This window comes from Xiphophorus maculatus, chromosome 3 (genome assembly GCF_002775205.1).
Source record: "Xiphophorus maculatus strain JP 163 A chromosome 3, X_maculatus-5.0-male, whole genome shotgun sequence".
In the NCBI taxonomy this organism is placed as follows: Eukaryota; Metazoa; Chordata; class Actinopteri; order Cyprinodontiformes; family Poeciliidae; genus Xiphophorus; species Xiphophorus maculatus.
In genome coordinates this window covers 26,255,751-26,277,817 of record NC_036445.1, presented here as the reverse complement: position 1 = coordinate 26,277,817, position 22,067 = coordinate 26,255,751, and the positions used below count along the sequence as shown (strand labels likewise).

Genomic DNA, 22,067 nt, shown 5'->3' with positions numbered 1-22,067 from the left:
TTACACCCTACCAAATTTTGCATCAAAGCAGCCTTTCCCAATCATAATATTCCACAAATGAATATCACTGTGATGATTCATATGTTGCACAGCTCTATTTGGCAGCATAAATCCCGGCTATATGAACATGTCTGAGAATTAAAAGGGATTTTTCAACTATTTTGAAATTCTCTCATGCAGTTACAGTGCCTTCTGTGTAACATCTGTGCCCTCAATGCAATTCAGTTTCACATCTTAGCGAATAAGCAATGCTAGTTTTAAAAAGTCACAAAATTACGCTGCTATTTGTCATATAAGATGAAATAATTAGTTTTTTGCTAAAAAAAAAAAAAAGTTGCCACTCTTGGTAACTTACTGGCTTTGTTCCTATACTTAAAAACTTTTCAGAAAGAAAATCTGTATCGGTCAAGTTTGGAAGCGATCGGCGATCGGACCAGAAAACCGCAGTCAGTTACATCCCTGTTTACCGCAGTATCTCCTTCAGTTCTGATGTAGAATAACTCAGCTGTGCCTGTCATCAGCGTTTTACTACGGTCAGTTCACGTGTCAAAGTGTACGGTTTCATTTGGCCCGACATCCAGATCATAACTCTGGCTGTAGTTTTATTGTATCTAAACATCTAAATTACTCCTACAAGCCACGGGGCAAAGATCAGGTTTAAAGCAGGTGTTCAGCTTCTGAATTTTCATATTAAGACTAAGAGAGCCCTAAGGAAACTGTAAATGCAAAACAAATACACACAGCGATAGAATAACGCTATCGAAGATTTGCCTTGTAAAAGGCCTCGCCCTGTTTATTACAAAATGAACCTCTGACACACGCCGCGCATGTAAGGGGGCTGTAAAACACAATGATATGATAAAAGAGTTCCAGGTGAAACGGGACAGTCAGAAAACAGTTCACACTGAGCACAATCATATGACTGGATTACATGATTCCAGGGTGAGATTTAGCACTTATTTTAATTCTATTCTCTGCGTGGATCACCTGTGGCGTTGTCCTGCTGAATGAGTGAAAAGCTGAAACGACAATCGTCACTCAAAAGAAAATTATGTTGAATTACCTGTCTGTTATCTTTCGTTTTGTCCATAATGAAGGGGGCAGGGCACGAGAGCTTTATTTCACCGGTTAGAAAATTGTTCCTGTTTACGCATCACACACCATCTGGCTCTGGCTGTCGGAAACACAGAGGGATTGTGAGTGGGGTTTCTTTAATGCCAGGATTATGGATTTCATTGGGCCGGATAAGTGGGAGACCTATCTGCATGACATGAATTCATACACAGATCGACTCAGACACCTGCCCTCTATGTTGACCTTTGCAGGTGAGTGGTGATTATGATCTGCTTGGGGAGGAGTTTCTTTGTTGATCTGTGCTGCTTTCAGTGTGGTCATGCAGGGTGGGACACTGACTTGAGCTAAAAAAAAAAAGAAAGATCTAAACCAGTGGTCCCCGACCTTTTTATTACCACGGACCGGTCAAGACTTGGCAATTTTGCCGCAGGAGGGGGGCAGGCAGGTTGGGGTGGTGGGGAGGGGAGGGGCAGAACAAAGGTTTTTGTTCCGCCCCCAAACAACAAAGGTGTTTGTTCAGTAATGCTTCTGCGTGTTGGTGTTCCCGCTAAAGCCTTTTTTAATTTTTTTTTGCCCCGATTTTCCCTTTAAGACAATCCTACAACGTCCTGCAGTGTGCGGTGTGTCATATCATGCAGAGCTTGGACTGTGGGAATCACCTACCGGGATAAATCCATTCTCCTGTCTCTCCTCTGGGCCTTTTCCCCTTCCAAAGACGTCTGATCTGTTTCTTACTCATTTTGCTGCTTGTGGGCTCAATGTTGGAGCGCAAGACCTAACCGAGAAAATCCGGTTAAAGGATTTTCAAAATAAAAGATTCTCCAGACTCAAATAATACATAAAACGGAAATATTTAATTATTCCCCGCGGTCCGGGGGTTTGGGACTACTGATCTAAACAATGAATAAGGCTTCCTCCGACTGAACTTTGCTTTACATTTCTAACTGTTTTTGTACTTTTTCAACATTCTTGTGCCCCCTCCCCTCTCCCCCCACTGATTTAAAGTTTTATGTACTGTAAATGTTACAAATAAGTATAAAAGCGATCTCTGTGTAAAGGCTTCATTCATACAAAAGTAAGCACAGCTGCTCTCTACAAAGCTGGCGTTTAATTTCATTTCATAAATGAAAAGGTAAATATTTTGTGTATATAGGTGCACCATCTCCTGATGGTGTTTCAGAGATATGAGTCACCGCACCTCACGCGACCCGCCTGCTTTGACTACACACACATTTTGTAGAACACCTGTCAGATAGGGTTGGGCTTCCTCACAGTGGGAAATCTCTCCCGGCTCAATAAGCAATATCATTTCTGCAGGGTCTTAAGACGCATGAAAATCTTCAATTTAAACATTCCAGTGTCAGAACTTAAAAAGATTTAAATAAGTGCAAAAGTTTCCAATAAATAAGTGTAAATGTCTTTTTTAGGATGTTGACATCAAAAATTTGTGGTCACTTTTCCCAGAACGACCTTCTTTGGGCAAATCATCAACAATTTCTAAGTGTTGAAAGTGTTAAATGCTCACTGCGAAATTGAGACCGCAAAACATTCCAAAGGCACCAAGATCATTTAACAAACTTATCTTTGGTTCTAGGTATAAACACCTCCATGCTTAAGTGGGGTTAGATAACGGACGGATGAATAGTTTGATCATAGGAGTTGGGCAAACGGCTGCAACCTTGATACAGAGCAACTCAGGTGGCTGTATGATGCTGTGGGAACGCCTGTCTTTAGCAGAGGCAGGGAAGCTGATGAGAGGCTAGATGGAGGTAAATACAGGGTAAACCGTACTGATTGAGGTGAATATTTATCTTGCAGTAGGAAAGAGACCCTAAATATATCCAAATTATAATGAATAATTCAGATCAAATATAGCCCATTGCTTCAAATGGTGCAGTCAAAGTCCAGACTTTATTCTAATTGAGAGGCAACTAATGATCACAGACACTTGTTATTCTACTTGACTTGGCATACTCCAAAAGACTTACAGTAGCAAATGAAGTGAAAAGTGGTTCCACTTGGGTGTTGTTTCTGTGGAGAAAATGCATGCCACACCTTTCAGATTTTTAGTCATATAAATACCTAAAGCAACATATCTTTTTCCTTCCACGTTCTCTGTGTTGGTCTTTCACAAAACAATCACAATAAAATACACTGAGGTTGCAATGTGACGAAAAGTTAAAGGAATATTAAGCTATTTTCAAAGTAATTAAGAGTAACGTTACTCTAAATAACAACACAATGAATGTGCAAACCTTGAACTCTCAACTTGAGTGCAAGATAAAGCCTTCACCAGAGCTGGGGTCGTTAAGGTGTTGAAAACAATCAACATTGGAGGATCTTTTGGTAGAATATTGTCCATTATTTTGACTTTTTAACGCCATTCATCTGCCTGTTGTCGCCAAATTGTCTAGAAGACGAATTAGAACCATGGCGAATTCATAAACCGTGTTCCTCTGAGGTCCATGGACTGTGGTAGGAAACTGCAGGCACAGCAAAAAAAAAAAAAAAAAAGCAAAACACATCAACTCCACAAAAGAAGGTGCCAGCTGGCTATTGTGTTTGGCCACGAGTTTCTTTCCCCCCACAGGGCAAAACTCCTGGTAGAATATAAATAGAAGTCTTGTTGGTTTATACGACAGCATGCTTGTTTTTTTTGTTATTTTTCATTAACATATTTCAATTTCTTGCTTTAAAAGTTCAAACTTTATCTCTCCTGGAGACGCAGGCTGTACCTGAACGTTGGTTGCGTTTGTGCTCTGTCGCCACCTAGTGGTGAAACAGTTTCTCCACGCAGCAGGAAACAGTGGTGTAATGTTCAAAAGACGGTGTTTTCCCCCTCGTGTGTCAGACCGGTCAGCTCCGAGACCTCCTCCCTGGTCTAAAAATACCGCCATGAGTAAGAGTCAGTCACAGTTACCCACTGAGGCGCGTGGTGCTTCCTGTTTGTAGACGTTGTCATAGAAACACATCTCAAGTTCCAATTTTTTCCGCGTTTAGCCGCCAAGCGTTGAGGCTAAGACGGCGGACGGAAACATCACGTGGCATGAAGATAGATTAAGATACCAGATGAGAAATGAGGAACCTTTAGATTTTCATCTAAAGGCTGCAACTAACCAGCCCGTGATTTTCTCCGTACTCATAAATCAGTCCTCTGAAACAGATGGTGGGCTGTTTAACACGTACACCACATCAGTCCTTTCCTCCATATTCTCCATGTTCAGTTTTTTTCCTTACCTGATTTCAGACGGGGAAAATAATCTCGACCGTGATTGTTTTCCAGATTCCATGAACAAACCAATTCCTTGATCTCACCTGCAGAGGGAGACACAAGCTCTTTTTAATCTGCTGTGTCCTCACAAAACTGCAGCTCAGAGGCTTTTTTTCCCCTCCCCATCCATCTTTTCTTATTCTTATTCAACTAACACACACACACACACACACACGGACCCACATTTGGTCCCCTTCACAGACTCTCCTGCAGCTGGTCTATTTTTAAAACCACTCAGCTGCTCTGGCTAATCCGAAGGCTTGTTGAGTCTGTGATAAACTAGGTTTTCATATTCATCATCAGATCTATTTCTGACAGCACAGCGATCCAGGATAAATGGACGTCGTTTCATGCCACAGCTATGGCAAACATGCCTGCGATTAGCGTACGAAGCAACAACGTTGTGTCCGCTTTCAGCTTCTGCTTCTGCTAAGACAACAACATCACATCAAACCATATTAGAACCTTAAAAACATTAATGGAAAAAAAATAAAAACTTTCAAAGACCTGTGCCAGGAATATGACAAAACTTTTATCTGATGTATTGTAATCTCCTACCTGCATTTAGACACATATTTAGATTTGTTTTGTTTTTTTTTTCTCCAAAGAGTTTTTTGCGGCGCTAGCGGCTCGTATTTTTTGCGACAGTAGGCACACAGGAAAGAGGGCAAGGAGAGGGGGGGGAAGACATGTGGCAAAGGTCACCGGGACCGGGAGTCAAACCCGCGACATCCGCGTCGAGGACTAAGGCCTCCAAACGTGGGGCGTGCTAACCTCCTGCGCCACCACAGCACGCCCCCAGATTTGGTGATTTTAAGCTAATTAGCATAGACATATTCTGACAGTTTCAACGTAAATGTTGTTAACTTAAAGCCTCAAACTTCAACCTATTTTGAGGGGGATTTATTTCAGAAAAACAGAAAGTAGTGCGTAATTGTGAACTTAGGAAAAGTGTGATGGAGATTTGTATTCAGCAACCCCGAAGTCAAATTTAGTTGTAGGGATCGTATAGTTTATCATTAATCGTTTATCACTTATCACACATTTTTTTTATTATGCTAGGGATTTTGATTTAGCATTGTCATGAATCATTTATTGATAGTAAATATTTTTTTAAAAACTGATAGATTGCTCCACAAACCCATCAAGAAACATCAGCAAATTAAAAAAATACTAATAATACAATGCAATCACCATGTGCAGTCTAGTGATATACATCATACTTTTTTAAGTAAGTGACATCCTGTAGAAAACCATTTCAAACAGAATTTTTTTTAATCATAATTTTATTGTTATCAAAATAGTACCACAAAATATTGCGATAAAATTCCATATCGTCCACCACTAATTTGTACAACCAACATTCACAGCAATTATAACTGCACACTGGACATGCTGTGCCTTTCTTTCAGCTTTGATATATCACATATGTGGAGTCCATGCATAATAGCTGGTCAGTCAGTTATATTATATTATTATAATTATTATAAACCATGTTTCATTGAAAAGCCATGTAGAGGCTTTTCTGATTTAAATCTAGAAAAAAATAATATAAAGTTTGCCTTTATAGCGTGAAAAAATGTAGAAAAACGCAAGATGGCGAATGCAGACAGTGGATATCACTGCTTTTGATCTTTATGAACCCTAACCTCTAGGCGGGCCCATCATCCTGTCAAGGATCGCTCTGGGCGAAGCATTCCTCCGGCGCTCAGACAGAAATACGATCCAACATGCTCCCAACGGCCGCCAACCTTCCCCTCCTCTTTTTTTTTTTTTTTCTCTCATCCTGCTCCTTTCTCCTTTCTCCTCTTCAAACAATGTATGAGATAATCCCGGGGCTGTGGAGATAATCCCGTTCCGGAGTTTTATCAGCTTTCTTGATGTCGTCTGCGAGGCGTGTCACACTTTCACCTGAATTCGCCAACAGAACAGTCGAGGTCAGTCATGAGGGTGGATAAGTGAGATGGTGAAATTAAGCAACCTTATATGGAAGGGAAATAAATCAGTGCAGCTTATATATTTTTTTATTTTTTTTACGGTTCTGCTATGAAAGGTGTCGCCTTCCCTCTCTGTGAACCCTTGTATTTTCTTTGCAGCTCAGCTCTTTCAGAAACCATAATGACACATTCTTAGAATTCCTTTGTCCGCTAATTTGCTCGGGTTCTTGTTTCCAAAAGCATAAATGCAGGTTGCTGTAGTCTCAAGTGGCTGAAAGCTCAGCTGTGCTTTTCTTTGCTGTAGATTAGAAACATTTCAACAGTTCTACAAAAACAACAACAACAAAAAAAAAAAAAAAAACAGAAATGTATCTGCTTATTTTATTGTTTGTTTAACGCAAAAAATTAGCTGTAAAAACAAAAGTGGCGACAACCGAGAAGGTATAGTCCATATAGGTCTACATATGTAGCATTTCTGATTTGGAAGGTTATAGTTTGCCACCAGAAATTAAATAAATAAATAAATAAATAAATAAAAAAAAACTAGGGATTCATTCTTTAAAACCATAAATGCTTCTGAAACGGTTTCTAAACTGTCTGAGCAGGTCAACCCAGACATATTCTGATTATAAGATTTTAAAAACCATTTGGCCCTGAAGTGCAACGTTTTATTTTATTTTTGTTTTTTTTAAATCTAACCTCTAAGTTTGGGAGTGCTGAGGCTGACTGTGTTCAAATCGTTTACCGGATAATGAAATCACAAAGTGAGAAAAGGAAGAACAAACATGGCAGTCCGTCATAAACAATCATCCAACCACAAACTGATCATTTAGGGAGAAAGGAAAAAAAAAAAAAAAACTTTCTCTCTATTTTTTCACTCCTCTCATAAAGAGCCAGATTGTTCCATCTGGTTTTGATGAAGCCAGATGAGGGAGCAAAGTAATAAGCATGTTGAGAACTTAATGATATGTCTCCTTTTAGGAGGGAAGATCTCATGACTAAGACGTTCCATGCTTCTTTTCTTATTTTCTTTTTTTTTATGTGCCGCATTCCCATTCGCGTCCCCCTTAAACAGTTTTTTTCCCATGGGGCTCTGAAAGATTTTGTAATTGGGGCAAGTTCCAATGTCAGAGAATCACTGAGCGTTCATTCACTGGGCAAATGAACCAACACTTTTTTTTCAATAAAATCTATAAGTTAAACTAAAACTGTTAACTTTTTTTTTTTTTGCTAGATTTTTCATGTTACAGAAACAGTCTCATTGGAATTTAGTGATAGATCAACACAAAATAGTGTATCATCGTTTTCACGAATGCAAATCTGAAAAGTGCAATTCATTAGTATTTAGAGCCCCGACAATCTGACGCCACAAAATAAAAACCCTGTGCAACCAAACTTATGGTAAAGCATGGCGGTGGCGTCATGATGGTGTGCATGGGGCGCTGAAAACGGGCAGCGTTGATGTGAAATGATGTGCAAGACTTGACGCTTCTAAAATGATTTTGCAAAGGCGAATGACATGAAACATTAAAATGTGCAAAGCTGATTGAGAAATATGCCAAAGATTTAGAGCTGCGTCTGCCACCAAAACGTGGTTTTTCCTTTCAGTAGACTAGATAGTAATTCGGAGCCACTTTCTTTCCTTTTTTCTCCCACTTCAACGCCATGCACTACTTTGTATTGATCTATCACAAAAAATCAAATAAAACGCCGTACCAGAAGTTATTGTTGTACTTTAAAACAAAACCTTAAACAGGCATAAAAAAATTTCTGAAAGGCACTGAAAATATTTTTTACAATCAAAAGCCGTCAGTTTTTGGAGAAATTCCTTCCCCGGCTCGGATTTAATTGCCTCCCTGCGCGCCTCACCCTAATTCCACTGCTTGCCTAGACATTGTAGAACTACAAAGGCGTGTCTCCAAATTTGCGAGCGTGGCTTAAGGTGAGTCAACACACTTGCGCCGCTCCACGCCAGCAGGTCCGCACAGATCCCCTGGCGCTGACACATTCGGCGTCTTCATGTTCACACAGGTTGTGCAGAAAATTGCTGCGCTCAGGAGATAAAGGGCTCTTTAATGCCCCTTAAAGTAAGACGAGGCAGGGTTGAGTCATGGTAGGTATATATATTTGTACGCCCAAAGGGTCAAAGTGTAGCAAACAAAGGTTATTCTATGACGTTTAGCACATGTAGTCACTGTCTACATGGAAATATCTTCCGTTTATAACAGGAATAAAAAATTTTTTCATTTAATTAATAAAAAGTTAGCGTTATTAGTAACAGAAGACACCCAACAATGTATAGATGATGGCAGAATCTGTAAACATTACAGACAACTTTTCTACTGTTGCTTCTTTCACGCAACTCTTAAATATAAAAGGTTTTTCATAAATCCGATCTCGCACAAGTACCCGATACAATCGTTTTTCTTATTTTTTGCATCTTCTATTGATTTTACTTTCCCAGAAGAAGACTTTATATCTAAGTCAGACTCTAATCCAGAAGATCCACGGTGCTTTGCGAAAGCTTTCATACTCCTTTAGCATTTGCTCGTTTTTGCTACGTCACAACCGCAGACCTCAGACTGTTTTTATTGGGATCTTAGCTATAGACCAGCACAGCCACCGACATGGCGTACCTTGTAAACTACCCGCTGCAATCACAGCTGCAAGTCAAACCGTATTAGATGGTCAACATCCCTTTTTTCTTTTTAAAGTCTTGTCACAAATTCTCAATCGAAATTAGGACTGGACTTTGAATGAGGAGTTCCGACACGAGTGTGTTTTGACATAAACCATTAAATTACAGCTCTTGGCTGTATCTTTAATCTCGTTGTACATGTTTATAGTGACAAACAAACAATAAATTCAGTTCGGTTTGTGGTTGTCGTATGGATGATCTGACCGGATCTCAAGCCTTTTCCAGCCTCTTTTAGGGTTTCCTTTCCGTATTGCCCATATTTAGCTCAATCATCTGCCTATCAACTCTGACTAGCTTTCTGTCCTAGGTGGAGCACTACGATTTAACATAGGGATGGTTGCATAAAGGCCAAAGGTCAGTTTTCATCTCGTATGAACCAGAGCGTCATCAAGATTTAACAATTAATAAATCTTGCAAACAAACTCACATTTCTGATGGGTGTTTTGTTTACATCCTCTCGAGGAACTGCAGTCAAATCACAAACAAACGGTATAAAAACACCCATCAGAAGCTCTTTTTCTTGCATGTCAGGGCTGATTTCATGCATCACAGTCTAGAAAATGTAACAGCCACTCCCAAAACGAGTTCAGCCCCCCACTCTCCCCTTCTTCTTTACGGTAGCGAGCTTCTTATTGGAAATGCCTGAGGAATGCCATGAATAAGAGATGAGTAACCAGAGATCAGTGTGTGCCTCTGTAGTCAGCGTGTGAGTCTTTTCACCTTTTTGTCAAATCTATTTCTCAACATTCTTCATTTATCTGTCGTTTAATGTATTCAAAGCCATAATAAACCCGTCAGCAGGTTGACTTTATTACCTTCTGCGTTTTACTTTTCTTGCGCAAGCCATAAAGTGTTAGGACGCTCAGGTTACCACACCTCAGCCTCACCCAGCGCTCTCTTCATGTTCGGCGCAATGCAACAGGAAGGGGTGTGTCCAGAGTCCGACCGGCCGCGTCTTCCGCACGTCGACGTCACTGAGCACACAGAACTTCACTCACCAGGGCAGGCCCAGACTCTGTAGCCTGCAGGCACAACACAGTGGAAGAAAGGGGGAGGAAAAAAAGAGAGAGAAAAAAAACAGGAAGAAAAAAAGAAGGGCTGAGCCGAAAAACCAATGAGGGAGCAAGGAGGTTAGTAGAGGATAGAAAGGCAGAGAAATCATAGGTTTGTGAAGAGCTTAGTGGATTCTGGCCACAGGACTTGCACACTCTGGAGCAAACCGACAGGGCCAAAGATAGAAGCAAGAAACGCAGAGGTTCCCGTCGAGAGGAGGCTCGCCACCAACCTTTTTGTCATTAGGAATATTATTTTGCGAGCCGACAGACAATGACAATGAACTCTCAGCAGCAGAAGTACAGGAATTTCTCCACTGACAGTCTGGGGAGAGACAGGACGCCCTCAGATGATGGGTATTACCAAGGGATGCTGAAGTCTACGGACGGGAGGAAAGGTACCAGTATGGCTCCGCTCAATTGCAAGCCTTGGTCTTGAGCCGTTACTTTAATAGTATGTGAAAAGCTGCTGGGCAGGAATAAAGTTTTGGGTTGTTTTAATGGGAAGAAGGAAAAGCAGAGCTCAGGTTGGAGAACTTTATATCAGACTTGTCTAACAGACATTCATCACTTTTTTTTTCAGTGGATATGAATATATTATAGGATTCTATTTTATGTACTGTGACAGAGTGACTTACATTTTTTAAGAAAGGTACAGGATACTCCCTCCTTATTTCACCAACAGCTTCCTATCTTGTCACCAAAGCAAAGCTGAATCACAATTTCCCTTGTTTCATGAGTATGTTTGGAAGTCAGTCACTATAGCAACAGTCTATTTATCTTCTATGGTAGTCAAAATGATTAATGAGCTATATTTACATGAAGACACGTCCACTTCTTTTGTAAATATAAAAAGTTGTGACTGTCTACTGTAAAAAAAAAAAACTTTCGTATCTTCAATCATGTTACCTTTTTGTACTTAATGACTTTCCTTCAAGTGTTGACTCCTTCGCGTCAGTGATTCATGTTCATATATTGTATCCTTGCATGTGATGCCTGAAGGTTGCTCAGCCTCTATAAGCTTTTCTAATACAGTTTACTTAAAGAAGGCAGAAATGCACCAATCAGGCTTTTACTAGACCAATACCGATGTCCAGTTTTCTGGACATATACAGTACAAACCAAAAGTTTGGACACACAGTTGTGTCCAAACTTTTGGTCTGTACTGTATATAGTGAATATAATAAATTAAGATGAAAAAAACGATGGATTCTATTTTGATAGATTTGAACGTATCAAATCTAGCTTAGGAATTTATTAAGCTCAAAAAAGTACGTTTAACGTCAAACTGATGTGTTTGTTGATTTAAAAAAAGGATCAGTTCTATATTCACTTGCAATTATTTTTCATATTATTAAAAAATATCAGATTTTAAGGCTTTTGAACTGACAATTACCAGCGATATTGTGGTAGGGTTGAGAGGGGTTTTGCCCTCACATTTCCTTTTGAGATAAAAAAAATTTCCCTCCTTGACAGGAAGTTGAACCACTGAGGTCACATACCTTTCCTCAGTGCATATTGCTTTGAAAATAAAATAAGGTTCACGCTCTAATTGGGAGTGAACAAGGTTTTCCTAGAAGACCGTTTAATAAAACATGCATATTTGCTGTCTTGCCGGGGGGGAAGCTAATGTAGCCTGTGGGTGTCAATTTTTCTGTTTGTGTTGAATCAGTGTTCTTCGCTTTCATTGCTGGGTGTGTCGGTGTGTGAAGGCACTCTGGTCACACCCTTACACTGATAACACTGAGCGGACTTTGTGTTGTGTCGTCATTTGTATGAAATTGACTTAAACGTCACTAAAGGAGCGTCCCTGTGAGAGACGTCGAGTGGTAGTTCCTCAAGCTAGCCGGTTTGTGCTTTTTGGCTGTCAAAGATGATTAAATCTGCTTGGTTAAAAATGTTAACAGATCTGTCAGGGAGCCAGAAACAGACACATTCCCATAGTTGAAAGTCGCAGAAACACACCTTGTGGTTTTCTGGGGTTTTTTTTCTCCCTCTTGAAGATCACAACACCAAATGAAAATGTACATGTTTGTTGTGTTAATGGGTGTGTTCGGCACCTCCGTCTTGTTCTTTCTTGTTGGAGGGGGGAACTGCTCCCGCTAATAGTTTTCATGCCAAGTTCCAATCCCACAGAGAGTCCTTGCGCTCACCTGAACGCTTCGACTTCGAAATCTTTTCATCTTTGGCTTTGTTTTGTTTTCTTGCAGTGATGTCACTCAGTGAAACATGAGCTTGTTCTGGACAAATGGGGGTGAATGTGCTGTGATGTAGCCTGAGTCAGATGGTGGCGTACGCAGAAGTACCTCTTCCACCCAGCAAGGGAGTTCTGTGTCTTTGTTGTGTAATAGTGTTGTGGTAAATCTTACAGTGGGAATCTTGCAATATGCCTGCTACAGCTAGGGGGCACAAAAATAAAGGCAGTTCTGTACATACCTGAACTTTCACATGCAGAATGGGAATTATACATCACCAGTTTAGATGTTTGTAGATTAGCATTGACATAAGCAGTCGAGGCAAAATCGGAAAATTTGAGTAAGTTGTAACAAAGCTGGTATTATTTGTTGTTTTGTAGTGGGTTCTGTTATGTTTCGCTTTAAAACTAATGTGCAGCCCTTTTCAAACCTCCCATGGCAAAAAAAGTTCTAGGTTCCGCATGTGTGTACGGGTTTTAAGCTACACTTTATTTGTTAAGTACATGCATGCTAAACCAAAGGGCCCATACCAGAAATCTTCAGTATGAATACATTTAGCTTTACAGATTTGTGTTGTATATTTCTGATGAATGACCCACGGTGTCTCTGTGTTCCAGATGAAAGAGATCGGGTACAGAAGAAAACCTTCACAAAATGGGTTAACAAGCATTTGATAAAGGTAAGACCATCCTCTCCTTTTAGGGACTAAACACACATTAAATGACACATTTTTGCACACATTTGCATTCAATCAGGTCCATTAAGGAGGAATTTAGCCTTCGCTATAAACTGTGGTCATTCAAGTTTCATGAAAGATGTCGTCCTGCTGTAGTTTTAAATACAGGTGAATATCCCTAGACGGATTCGCTGTTTACTGTCTGTCAACTAGCATTGCAATGTTGTGTGATGGAGATAAGTTGATCAGAATTTTTGTGGCCAATTTCAGATTTTTGTACAGCTCCACTTTTTTCTACTTGTCACCTGCCAATACCGATTTTCGATTTTCATACACCAAACAAACTTTGTGGGAGAACAATGACTTTCTCACAAAATGTACTTTTAATTTGAAAAAAATTGGAGATTAGCATCTTGTATTAGTGTTTAGCATGGCTAGCATGACTAAGACAGCAGTCTATGTAGGATTAGGCTCATACAGATAAATTAGAGCAACTGTAATATATTCTGGCATCCTGTCATCTGTTGAGATGTCTGTCTGTCTTTTATCACTTCTCCCTGACTTCCTTTTTTGAGCCTCGTTGATGCAGAAAATATCCATCTTGTTTTCTTCTTCACCAAGCAACCACTCTTACACTGATGAGTGTTGTAGTTATGGAGACTTATGTTTGCTGATCAGAAAAAGATCATACTTTTTAGTTACTATGGTGAGGGCTGATGACTCCTGAAAATCGACCAATTTCACTCACATTCTAGTTGTGTAAATGATAACCAAACGTGATTTTTAAGTAGGCTTTCTCACTAGTACTGATTATTACTTGGCCAAATTCACACTCAATTGATAATTTTATGAATGATGTACCAACTTAACTAGAGAGCAGACTCAGTAGTCTCATCAGGTCTCCTTTGAACAGTGGAGAGAGGTTTTACATTTCATCTACTTCATCTCTCACCCATTCATTGTAAACATCCCCTGCAAATAACGCTGCCAACGTCCTTCCTCCTACTTGTACAAATACAGGCTGACTGGTCGGCCTTTGTCTCACACTCAGACACTCGCATTTCACCGTGATGGCAAGGCTCGCTAGGAGTCCAGCCTGTCATCAGCTGAGGGGCTGTGTAAAACTTCCATCCGCCTCCGATCAATCACTTACCTCATTCTAATCCCAGCCTGTGGTCTGAAAGCCCACCAGAGAACCAGTCATTCACAGAAAGAGAACGGGTCAAAAGAGGACTCGAGGGAGATCCTATGCCGTACCCTGGAACCCCTCATTAGGGTTGAAACCCGAGCCTTTTTGACACACAGCCCCTCCCTCAGAGCAGTTAAAATGTTGCTTGGTTCACCTTAATTTCAGGGAACTCCCACTGGCAGCGGTACATTCACAGCTTTGTGTCTTCACGCTCTGTTCAGCTTATAGACATTGGGCCATTCATTTGCTTAAAATGAAAGCAAAGGAAAACAGGAGGCCTTTTTCCATGAATGAGCACCTCTGGCACAGCCGGCGATGACTGTAAGAGAGCTAATTTTGGACTGTTTCTTTGTTTCTCTTGACTGTTCTCTGTGAATGTTGGATGGCGGGTCAAACACATCTGGTCTCAGTTAACTACCGCTGCAAAGGCGGATTCTGTTCTCACCCTAAAGCTCATGATTGAAGCTCACAGTAGCACATGTGCTGCCCAGACTCCTGGGTCTGGTGTCCTAGTTACCATCATACCCGGTTTAAGCTCAATGGCATGTACTGAGAATTTTGTAAGTATTCACATAGGCAGGTAAAAAAACAAAAGTCTGATAAAACCTTCGTTCATTCTTATTCTTTTAATGAGATACCAGTGAGAGGGTTCAAGTTGCAGGAAAATTCTCCAGCTTGGTAGATACTATAACAACATTGTGCTATACACTGTCAGTCATTTGGGTGAGAGAGTGCTAATATGCATTTAGCTGTTTGTAAAAATACTTTTGGTCACAAAAAAAAAGTCCACATCATGACCAGAAAGTCATGATTTGGAAAGGTGGAGAAACCGTCGGTCCTGCTTGGGTAACGCTTCTTTAAATCAACAAATTCAAGTAGTTCCTTCTCTGTTTTAAAAAAAGGAGCAATTACAAGATGAAGGACGTTTTTCTAGATCTTCCTGTGTAAAGATAGTGATGCCGAAAAAACATGAAATCTTTCCTCAGTGACATCATACCAGGAGATTCTCACAACCTCACAAGTTGCCATGTGCAGTCAAACACAGAACAAAACATGGTGGAATGTGGTATGGAAAGTGTTAACTTTAAAGACCCCTCGCTGAGGTTAAACTGATTTAATGACTTAATAGTCTGCTTGAAGGGCAGCAGACTAGAACCTACCTGGTTTGTGAAAAGCTGTAAAAGGCCACGGAGTGTTATTCCCTGCTCAGTAAGTCTCTTCAACTTGCACCAGGGAAGCCTGGAATGTCGGCACAGCTGCAGAATGTGAAAATGTTTCTGTGCAGACTCCTCCTGGGCTTTTCAGGTCCGAACAGAACATAAAAATAATAGAAAGCCATGTTGGAGTGAAAAAAGGTGGAGTCTTCATCTTAGGAAAAGAAAAAAACGTATGAAACGAGGCGAATCAGACCATAAAGAGATACAAAGGCTTTCTAACTTAGAGGTTTTACAGATAAGTTCTGACAAACAGTGCAGTTTGTACAACAGTCTGTTATCTTTCAGCACTAAATGTTCAGGTAATCTACTGGATATACATTTCCAGGGGCTTCAGAACAGAGTGCTGTAATTACCAGGTGGTGATAGATGACTCTTTATTACGTACTGTAGTCATACATACTTTTCCCCAAAATACAAGCCATTATATATGAAGTGTGATTTTTGGAATCTGATCTCATATTCAGTCATAGTTTTATAAGATATTTCTGTGTGGTTGGATTATTTGAAAAAGCAGCAAAAATGTGCATACTTCACAGTAATGTGAAGTATACTCAATGATTGTGTAAACAGTGACCCCTGGTGGCCATACTGCGTAGAGCAGTGATTATTCTGTCTCCCTCGTTAGGAGAGACGAGGGAGACTAATCTCTAACTTATAACTTTCTTTGCATTTCATGGTCTGTCTTCACTAAGCCTGGGAGGGCAGAGGTAGGTGATAGCATGCTGAAATGAGACTGTGTGTCTTCAGTGTCTGTCTGGCATGGAAGGACACCCCCTCCCCAAGCTTCCCCCCTCCAAGTTCCAAATATACATTTTCCTGGCACAGTCACGTTTTGTTTTGGGTTTTTTTGTGTGTGTGTGTTTTTTTTTTTTTTTGCTGTGTTGGCTCACTTCCCGGTTGCAGCTGTACCACAAACTGTTAGTAACTGTTAGTAGTAGTGACAAATACCTGCTGTTAATTTCTTCTGAATGTTGTCAAAACTGTTTCTTTTGGTTGCGAATCACATTTTTCCCACTTAGGGTGAACTTCTGTTTTTGTTTTGAATCATATCTGTAACTTTTTTTGAGCGTTGGCAGCTGCTAGCATCTGGAGCTGCAGTCAGGCTTGGCTCCTCAAGGCTATGCATTCCTAAGCCGTGTAGAGGTGTGCTAGTCACAAAGCACTGCTGGATACTGTTGCTGCTGCTTTTCTTTGTCCTTTTTTTTTTCTTTGCCCCCTTTTTTTGAGTCAAAAATGGTATCAAGTGTCATACACACTGAGCAGAATTGAATTTATAAAGTTCATGTAAAAGTAATCATAAAGTGTATTGCAAACAACTGGAAGTGGATAATGCTCTATGTAACTCATACAGTATGTGACCTCAAGGTGAACCAGAATCGAAAAGGTTTTGTAGGATGTGTATAAAAAGTCCTTTCATACAAAAATGTAGCAATATCATCTAATAAGTGCAGACAGAGTGTATGCCAACTACTTGAAGAGACTTTCCTGGCAGGGTAGTGACCCCTTCTATCGGGCACACAATAAATATTACACATATTTCGTAGAGGAGACAGGGCCCTCACTGCTGGCAAGTTGAGCAGAAGCTTGATAGCAGCTTAAGCTATTTCTTGGTGTTTGCGTACCCTTGTGACACGTTCTCTTTTTTTCCCTTTTCCCCCGGCAGGCACAGCGTCAAGTGGCAGATCTGTATGAAGATCTTCGGGATGGACATAACCTGATCTCGTTGTTGGAGGTCCTCTCCGGAGAAACTCTGGTAAGTTTTCAGTGTTTGTGTTGAGACGATGCCAAAAAAAAAAAAAATTGTGCTTGACGGCTGCATTTTTTTTTTTTTTAACTCGGCAATGCTTCACAGTTTAACTTAATCCTGATTTATTGCACAGGAGGCATTTATTTAATCTGGGATTTGTGTCCTCTTGGAACAAATCACCACAAATCCATCATCTATCAGATGCTAATGAACCATTTGTAGATTTGCAAACGCCTCTTATTTTCTCTATTTTACCTGTTTTGTTTTGGTTGATCTTTTGATATATTTTTGGATGTTTCTACATCGATTAAACTCAGCAACAGGCAGTTTTTTTTTCTTTCTTTTATTATTATTTTTTGCCTTGAGCTTCAGATCTGTACAGTTTCTCTGCTTACAGCTGCTGTACTTCATCGCTACTAACATCTGCTCCAGCTCTGCCCATCTTCTGAATGCCTTCGAAACTGTGACATATTAATAGCACCGCTCTTGTCTGCGTGTACGTCTGTGAAAAGTTTTCCAATATGATCCACAGTTCTATTCTACACCCCTTCCACCTATTCCTCTTTCTTCTCCTTCTTCTTCCATTGTCCTTCCCTTTAACCTCTGTTCTGATCTTTGCTGTTTGGCCTTCGCCTGCTTTCCGTCACATTTCGCTTGCTAGCCGAGGGAGAAAGACATGGTCAGGAGCGTTCGGCTGGTGAGTGGCTTTGGAACTTACAGTTTGTCCTCCTGTTATGTTTTCACCTGCCCTGTGTCATTGAGTTGGCTGTTGCATGGCATCCATAGAACTCCACTATGGAAATTTGTCCTCCTGTGGATCTCTTTAGTTTCTTTCAATGGCTTTTCAGTATGTCGCTGATGGGGAGGCGTTAAAAATGTACTGATGGTAAATGTACCGGACCCTGATTTTTGTAAAGCAGTGGCCTCCATAATTGGTTTTAGCCAATTCGTCGACATGACAATGCTGTGTGAGACCGCAGTCGCAATACAAACAGGTTTAGAGAGTAGACAATAATCTGGCTAATCATATGTTGGTGATAGTCTAAGCTATAAAATACTTGCATTCTCATTGATAAATTGTCCGACTGATAGATCGGCCCAGATTCCATTAATTTTTGTTGATCCGTGATCGGCTGATACTTACATTTGAAACCCATCTTATCTAGCGATGTTATCTACTTCTGCAAGGCATGAAAATGAGCGGCTGTCTCTTTTTGCTCTGCTGTGGGCTGATTGACAGATACACTCACCAGGCCACTTGTGCAGTTAACAATAGTCACCCCACTGTTGTCAGCATAGCAACTTCAATGATAAATTTGACAAATTTTCAGACAAAAAAAAATCGACATTGGCTAAGTCTGGAATCGTCAGGTCAGTATTTTTAGAGATCCGTAATCAGCTAGAAAACTGCAATCGGTGCACCCCCAATCTTAACTTGAGTTTTCCAATGGTCTCCCAACATCTTCCAATCAGCCATGCTGCAAAACATTCTGCCTGCCACTGTCTGAAAGTCTCTCCTTCACTTAACACAGCCTAACTGAACTTCAGACATGTCCTAGAAAATACGGTTTACTTTTAAATATCGTCCTGCTTTTCTTTGACTTTAGTTTGAATAGCTCACTTTGAGTTTTTTCCCCTCAGCAAATGTTTCCACTTTGAAGAGTGTTATTGACAGTACAACCTGATTACTCTTATTTGGTGCCATCACAGATCAAAGTCAAAGATTGCCTGGTCAAGACCAGTGAAACTGAAAATCGTCCGGTTCCAATTACTGGCTCAATTTTAAGTGCATTCTTAATAAAACTGAAATGTTTTTTGTTTGTTTTTGGGGTTTTTTTAACATTGGTGGTTGTCTTTATTCAGCAGTACATCACTACTCTAATACATAATGCACAGACTGGAGTTTTAAACTAATTCACCAAAAATAGCTATAACCCACGGATTATGTGGTATGAGCTACCATTCTGGGGTAGCTAAATCCATTGATGCACTTTGTTGCTTACTGATGGAAAAATAGAAAAAATTAGATTAGGAATTACAGTACGGACAAGGAATCTGTGGTTACCTCATTTTTTTTTTATTTGCCATTTTATTTAACTTTGCATTATCTCATCATTTTTTGTCAAACATTATATGCACTTTACCACTAATCTGACTTATTTTGCTGATGTAACTCATTTCGTCTTTCTGTGGTTTCTTGCTGCTTTCCAGCCCAGAGAGAAAGGCCGGATGCGCTTCCACAAACTCCAGAATGTACAGATAGCACTGGACTTCCTGAAACACCGGCAGGTACGACGTTGAGATGAGCTGTTCCGCTGTGCCTGACGTCACGGCCGGCGCTCGCTCGAATGACCGTGTCCTTTGTGTTTCGGCAGGTCAAGCTGGTGAACATCAGAAATGACGACATAGCGGACGGGAACCCCAAGCTGACACTGGGGTTAATATGGACCATCATCCTCCACTTCCAGGTCTCCTCATCTGTCAGTGTTATGTTCCAGTTTTATTATTACTCTTACCCTGTCCCTCTGGGATCTGAGCTGCTGCTGCTTCTCCATCTCCTTGGAACCAATCAGTGGGGGATTTTGCCTTCTCATCAAGACACATTCACTCTTCCCATATCCCATGAAGTAACACAGACTAACTTTGCTGAATCGCAACTGTTGAAGGAAACAGCTCACCATTAGGGCGTGCCGGCATTAGTCACTCTCCCTTTTTTTTCCCCCAACGGGAGGGTGTTTCACATGGAGTATCCTAATTGTTGGCTTACTTCTCTGCAAGTCCACACCCCAAATGTCCAGGAGCTATTGTAGCTTTTCCTGTGCATGCCAAGAGCTGAAAGGCAGAAATCCCTGGGCTTCAGCCGCACAGATCTGGTAGCGTCCCACCACCCACTGAAAGCTCAGTTTGGGTTTACTTTTCACAAAATAAAGGACAGGTGACAGACAAGCCGATGTGATTATTTAGTAATTCCATCAGCTGTGTCCCGTTGATACGCCGTCTTTATGCTTTTACACAATAGTGAATAACAGGAGACATCTGGGATGTGGTTTCTGGTGAGTCATAGAGAAATGAAACCACCCTGTAATCAAATAATAATTGGAGTATTTACTCCAGTCATGTATGAAATACAGAAGAAAAGATGAACAGTAGCAAATTAGACAGGTGGGTACGCCAAATCAGATGAAAATGATCTTCTGTGAAGAATTTTCTTATTTTTCTTTTTGTAAATACTTCTGATGGACTTGGAGACTCACTGCCAGCTGTGAGTCATCTTTTCTATGCCCAAAGCCCCCAAATGTAAACTAATCTGGATCCCAGAGACAGAGCCACAACAGTCCAAGCGGAAATACTCAAAAGTTCTGTAAACAAATAGTTTCAACCTCATTTTGTTTCAGCTTGGTCAAACTGTGGAAAAAAAACACTCTAAAATAATTTCAGATTTCAGAACATATTTATCTCAGGGCTTTTTGTTGTTGTAAATCTTCTAATTCTAAAAAACCTATTATTTGTATATAAATCCATAAGTCCCAGAGGTGATGATGAACAATAACTATCCTGTCGACAAAACAAAATCAACTCTGGTGGTGGTCGGTAGTTCCATGTAATTGGATCTTTTGGTTTCCACTAATTACTATATTTACTTCTTTACACACGTTATCCCAAATCTCTCGCTTTTCTGTAGACTTAAAATTCTTTTTTTTTTTTTTTCTTTTTCTGCATGCCTGACGTCAGATCTCAGACATTCAGATCAACGGCCAGTCGGAAGACATGACCGCCAAGGAGAAGCTGCTGCTCTGGTCGCAGAGGATGACGGACGGCTACCAGGGCATCCGCTGCGACAACTTCACCACCAGCTGGAGGGACGGCAAGCTCTTCAACGCCGTCATCCATAAGCACTAGTGAGTGTGGAAACCTGATCCCTGCCTTAATGCCAACCATCTCGTTGGAGTGAGATCTGGTGCAAGCACGAACAGGAAAGTCTGCTGCGGATCGCTGCACTAGCACGCTCCCTCTTGGTTTATGCTTAATAAATGTACCCTGTGGCAATAGAAAACTGACAAATCAACAGGAGTATCTCATCACACTTTAGTTTAATTTAATACTGAAGGCAGTTCGGCAGGAGGGAGTGCTTGGAACGCTTTCAGATGTCAGATTACCCTTCCTGTTGCCGGTTAAAACCTGCTCCCTGCTTCAATCTCAACAAGAGGCCTACTTCTTCAATAATTCATGCATAACAACTGTGACGTGGCTGCTTTATGGCGCCGAGGTCAACGCACGGTTAGGGCAGACGGTTAGCGCTGCATCTTTAGCAATAGATGGTCTGCATTATGTTGTGCGCCCCTGCTGAAATGGAAACAACGAGCTGTAAAATAGGTGTTCTGGTTTTACTTTCCAAATGTCTCCTTCTGATCCATCTCTTGTTACTGCACTTGAGACTCCTTTGTCTCCTGCTGCCTTAATGAAATATGGGTTCAAGTGTTTAAGTCTTGAGGGTTTAGGTAATAGCAGGGGATCTTGGCAGTGAGTAATTCCCCACCGCCTTTGGTGTTCTGTTAATAACCCTGAATTTAAAAAAAGTAAAACACCTAGAGTTTTACTAAAAATCCCAAGTTCTTGATGTTGTACCTTAAATAAGGTGACTCATGTGTAGGTGTTGTTGACATTTTGTCAGACTTAAATGGAGGTTGCTTTGCTTGTTTACATCCTGGGAGGTGAATGCGCGTCTTTTTTTTTTCTCATGAGGATTTCACAGTGAATCTGTGTGCAAACGGGGAGAAAAGCGAGATTATATGAGATGGATGTTTTTGTTTCTGCCGAGCGTTTACGATTTGAACGGAAAGTATACCTGCAGGGGCAAGTTTCCTGAAGATTAAACCAACCTTCAGGTTTTTTCTTTTCTGTATTAGACGCTCTTTTTTGCTTTTCATAAAGGCCAGGGGTGTGGTGTATGGGCGTAACTGTATAGGGCTCTGAAACCTGTGCCGCTGATTTGATCTGAGGCAGAAGTCAG

General features: G+C 40.7%; 1 protein-coding gene across 10 annotated transcripts in view; it reads left to right on the top strand.

The window, feature by feature from the left end:
* The window catches only part of LOC102217084 (plectin-like), a 131,567-nt gene that overhangs the window by 78,351 nt on the left and 31,149 nt on the right, over nt 1-22,067 (top strand). For 6 of the 10 annotated variants that reach the window (XM_023330239.1, XM_023330241.1, XM_023330235.1 and 3 more), the window contains exons 2-6: nt 12,845-12,906; nt 16,973-17,062; nt 19,268-19,345; nt 19,432-19,536; nt 20,789-20,955. In XM_023330239.1, the coding sequence (XP_023186007.1) occupies nt 12,845-12,906; nt 16,973-17,062; nt 19,268-19,345; nt 19,432-19,536; nt 20,789-20,955 (502 nt within the window). Of the gene's footprint in view, nt 1-1,210; nt 1,326-10,050; nt 10,431-12,844; nt 12,907-16,972; nt 17,063-19,267; nt 19,346-19,431; nt 19,537-20,788; nt 20,956-22,067 lie in introns of those variants that run through there. The other 4 variants (XM_023330238.1, XM_023330237.1, XM_023330236.1 and 1 more) reach the window with 4 other exon arrangements.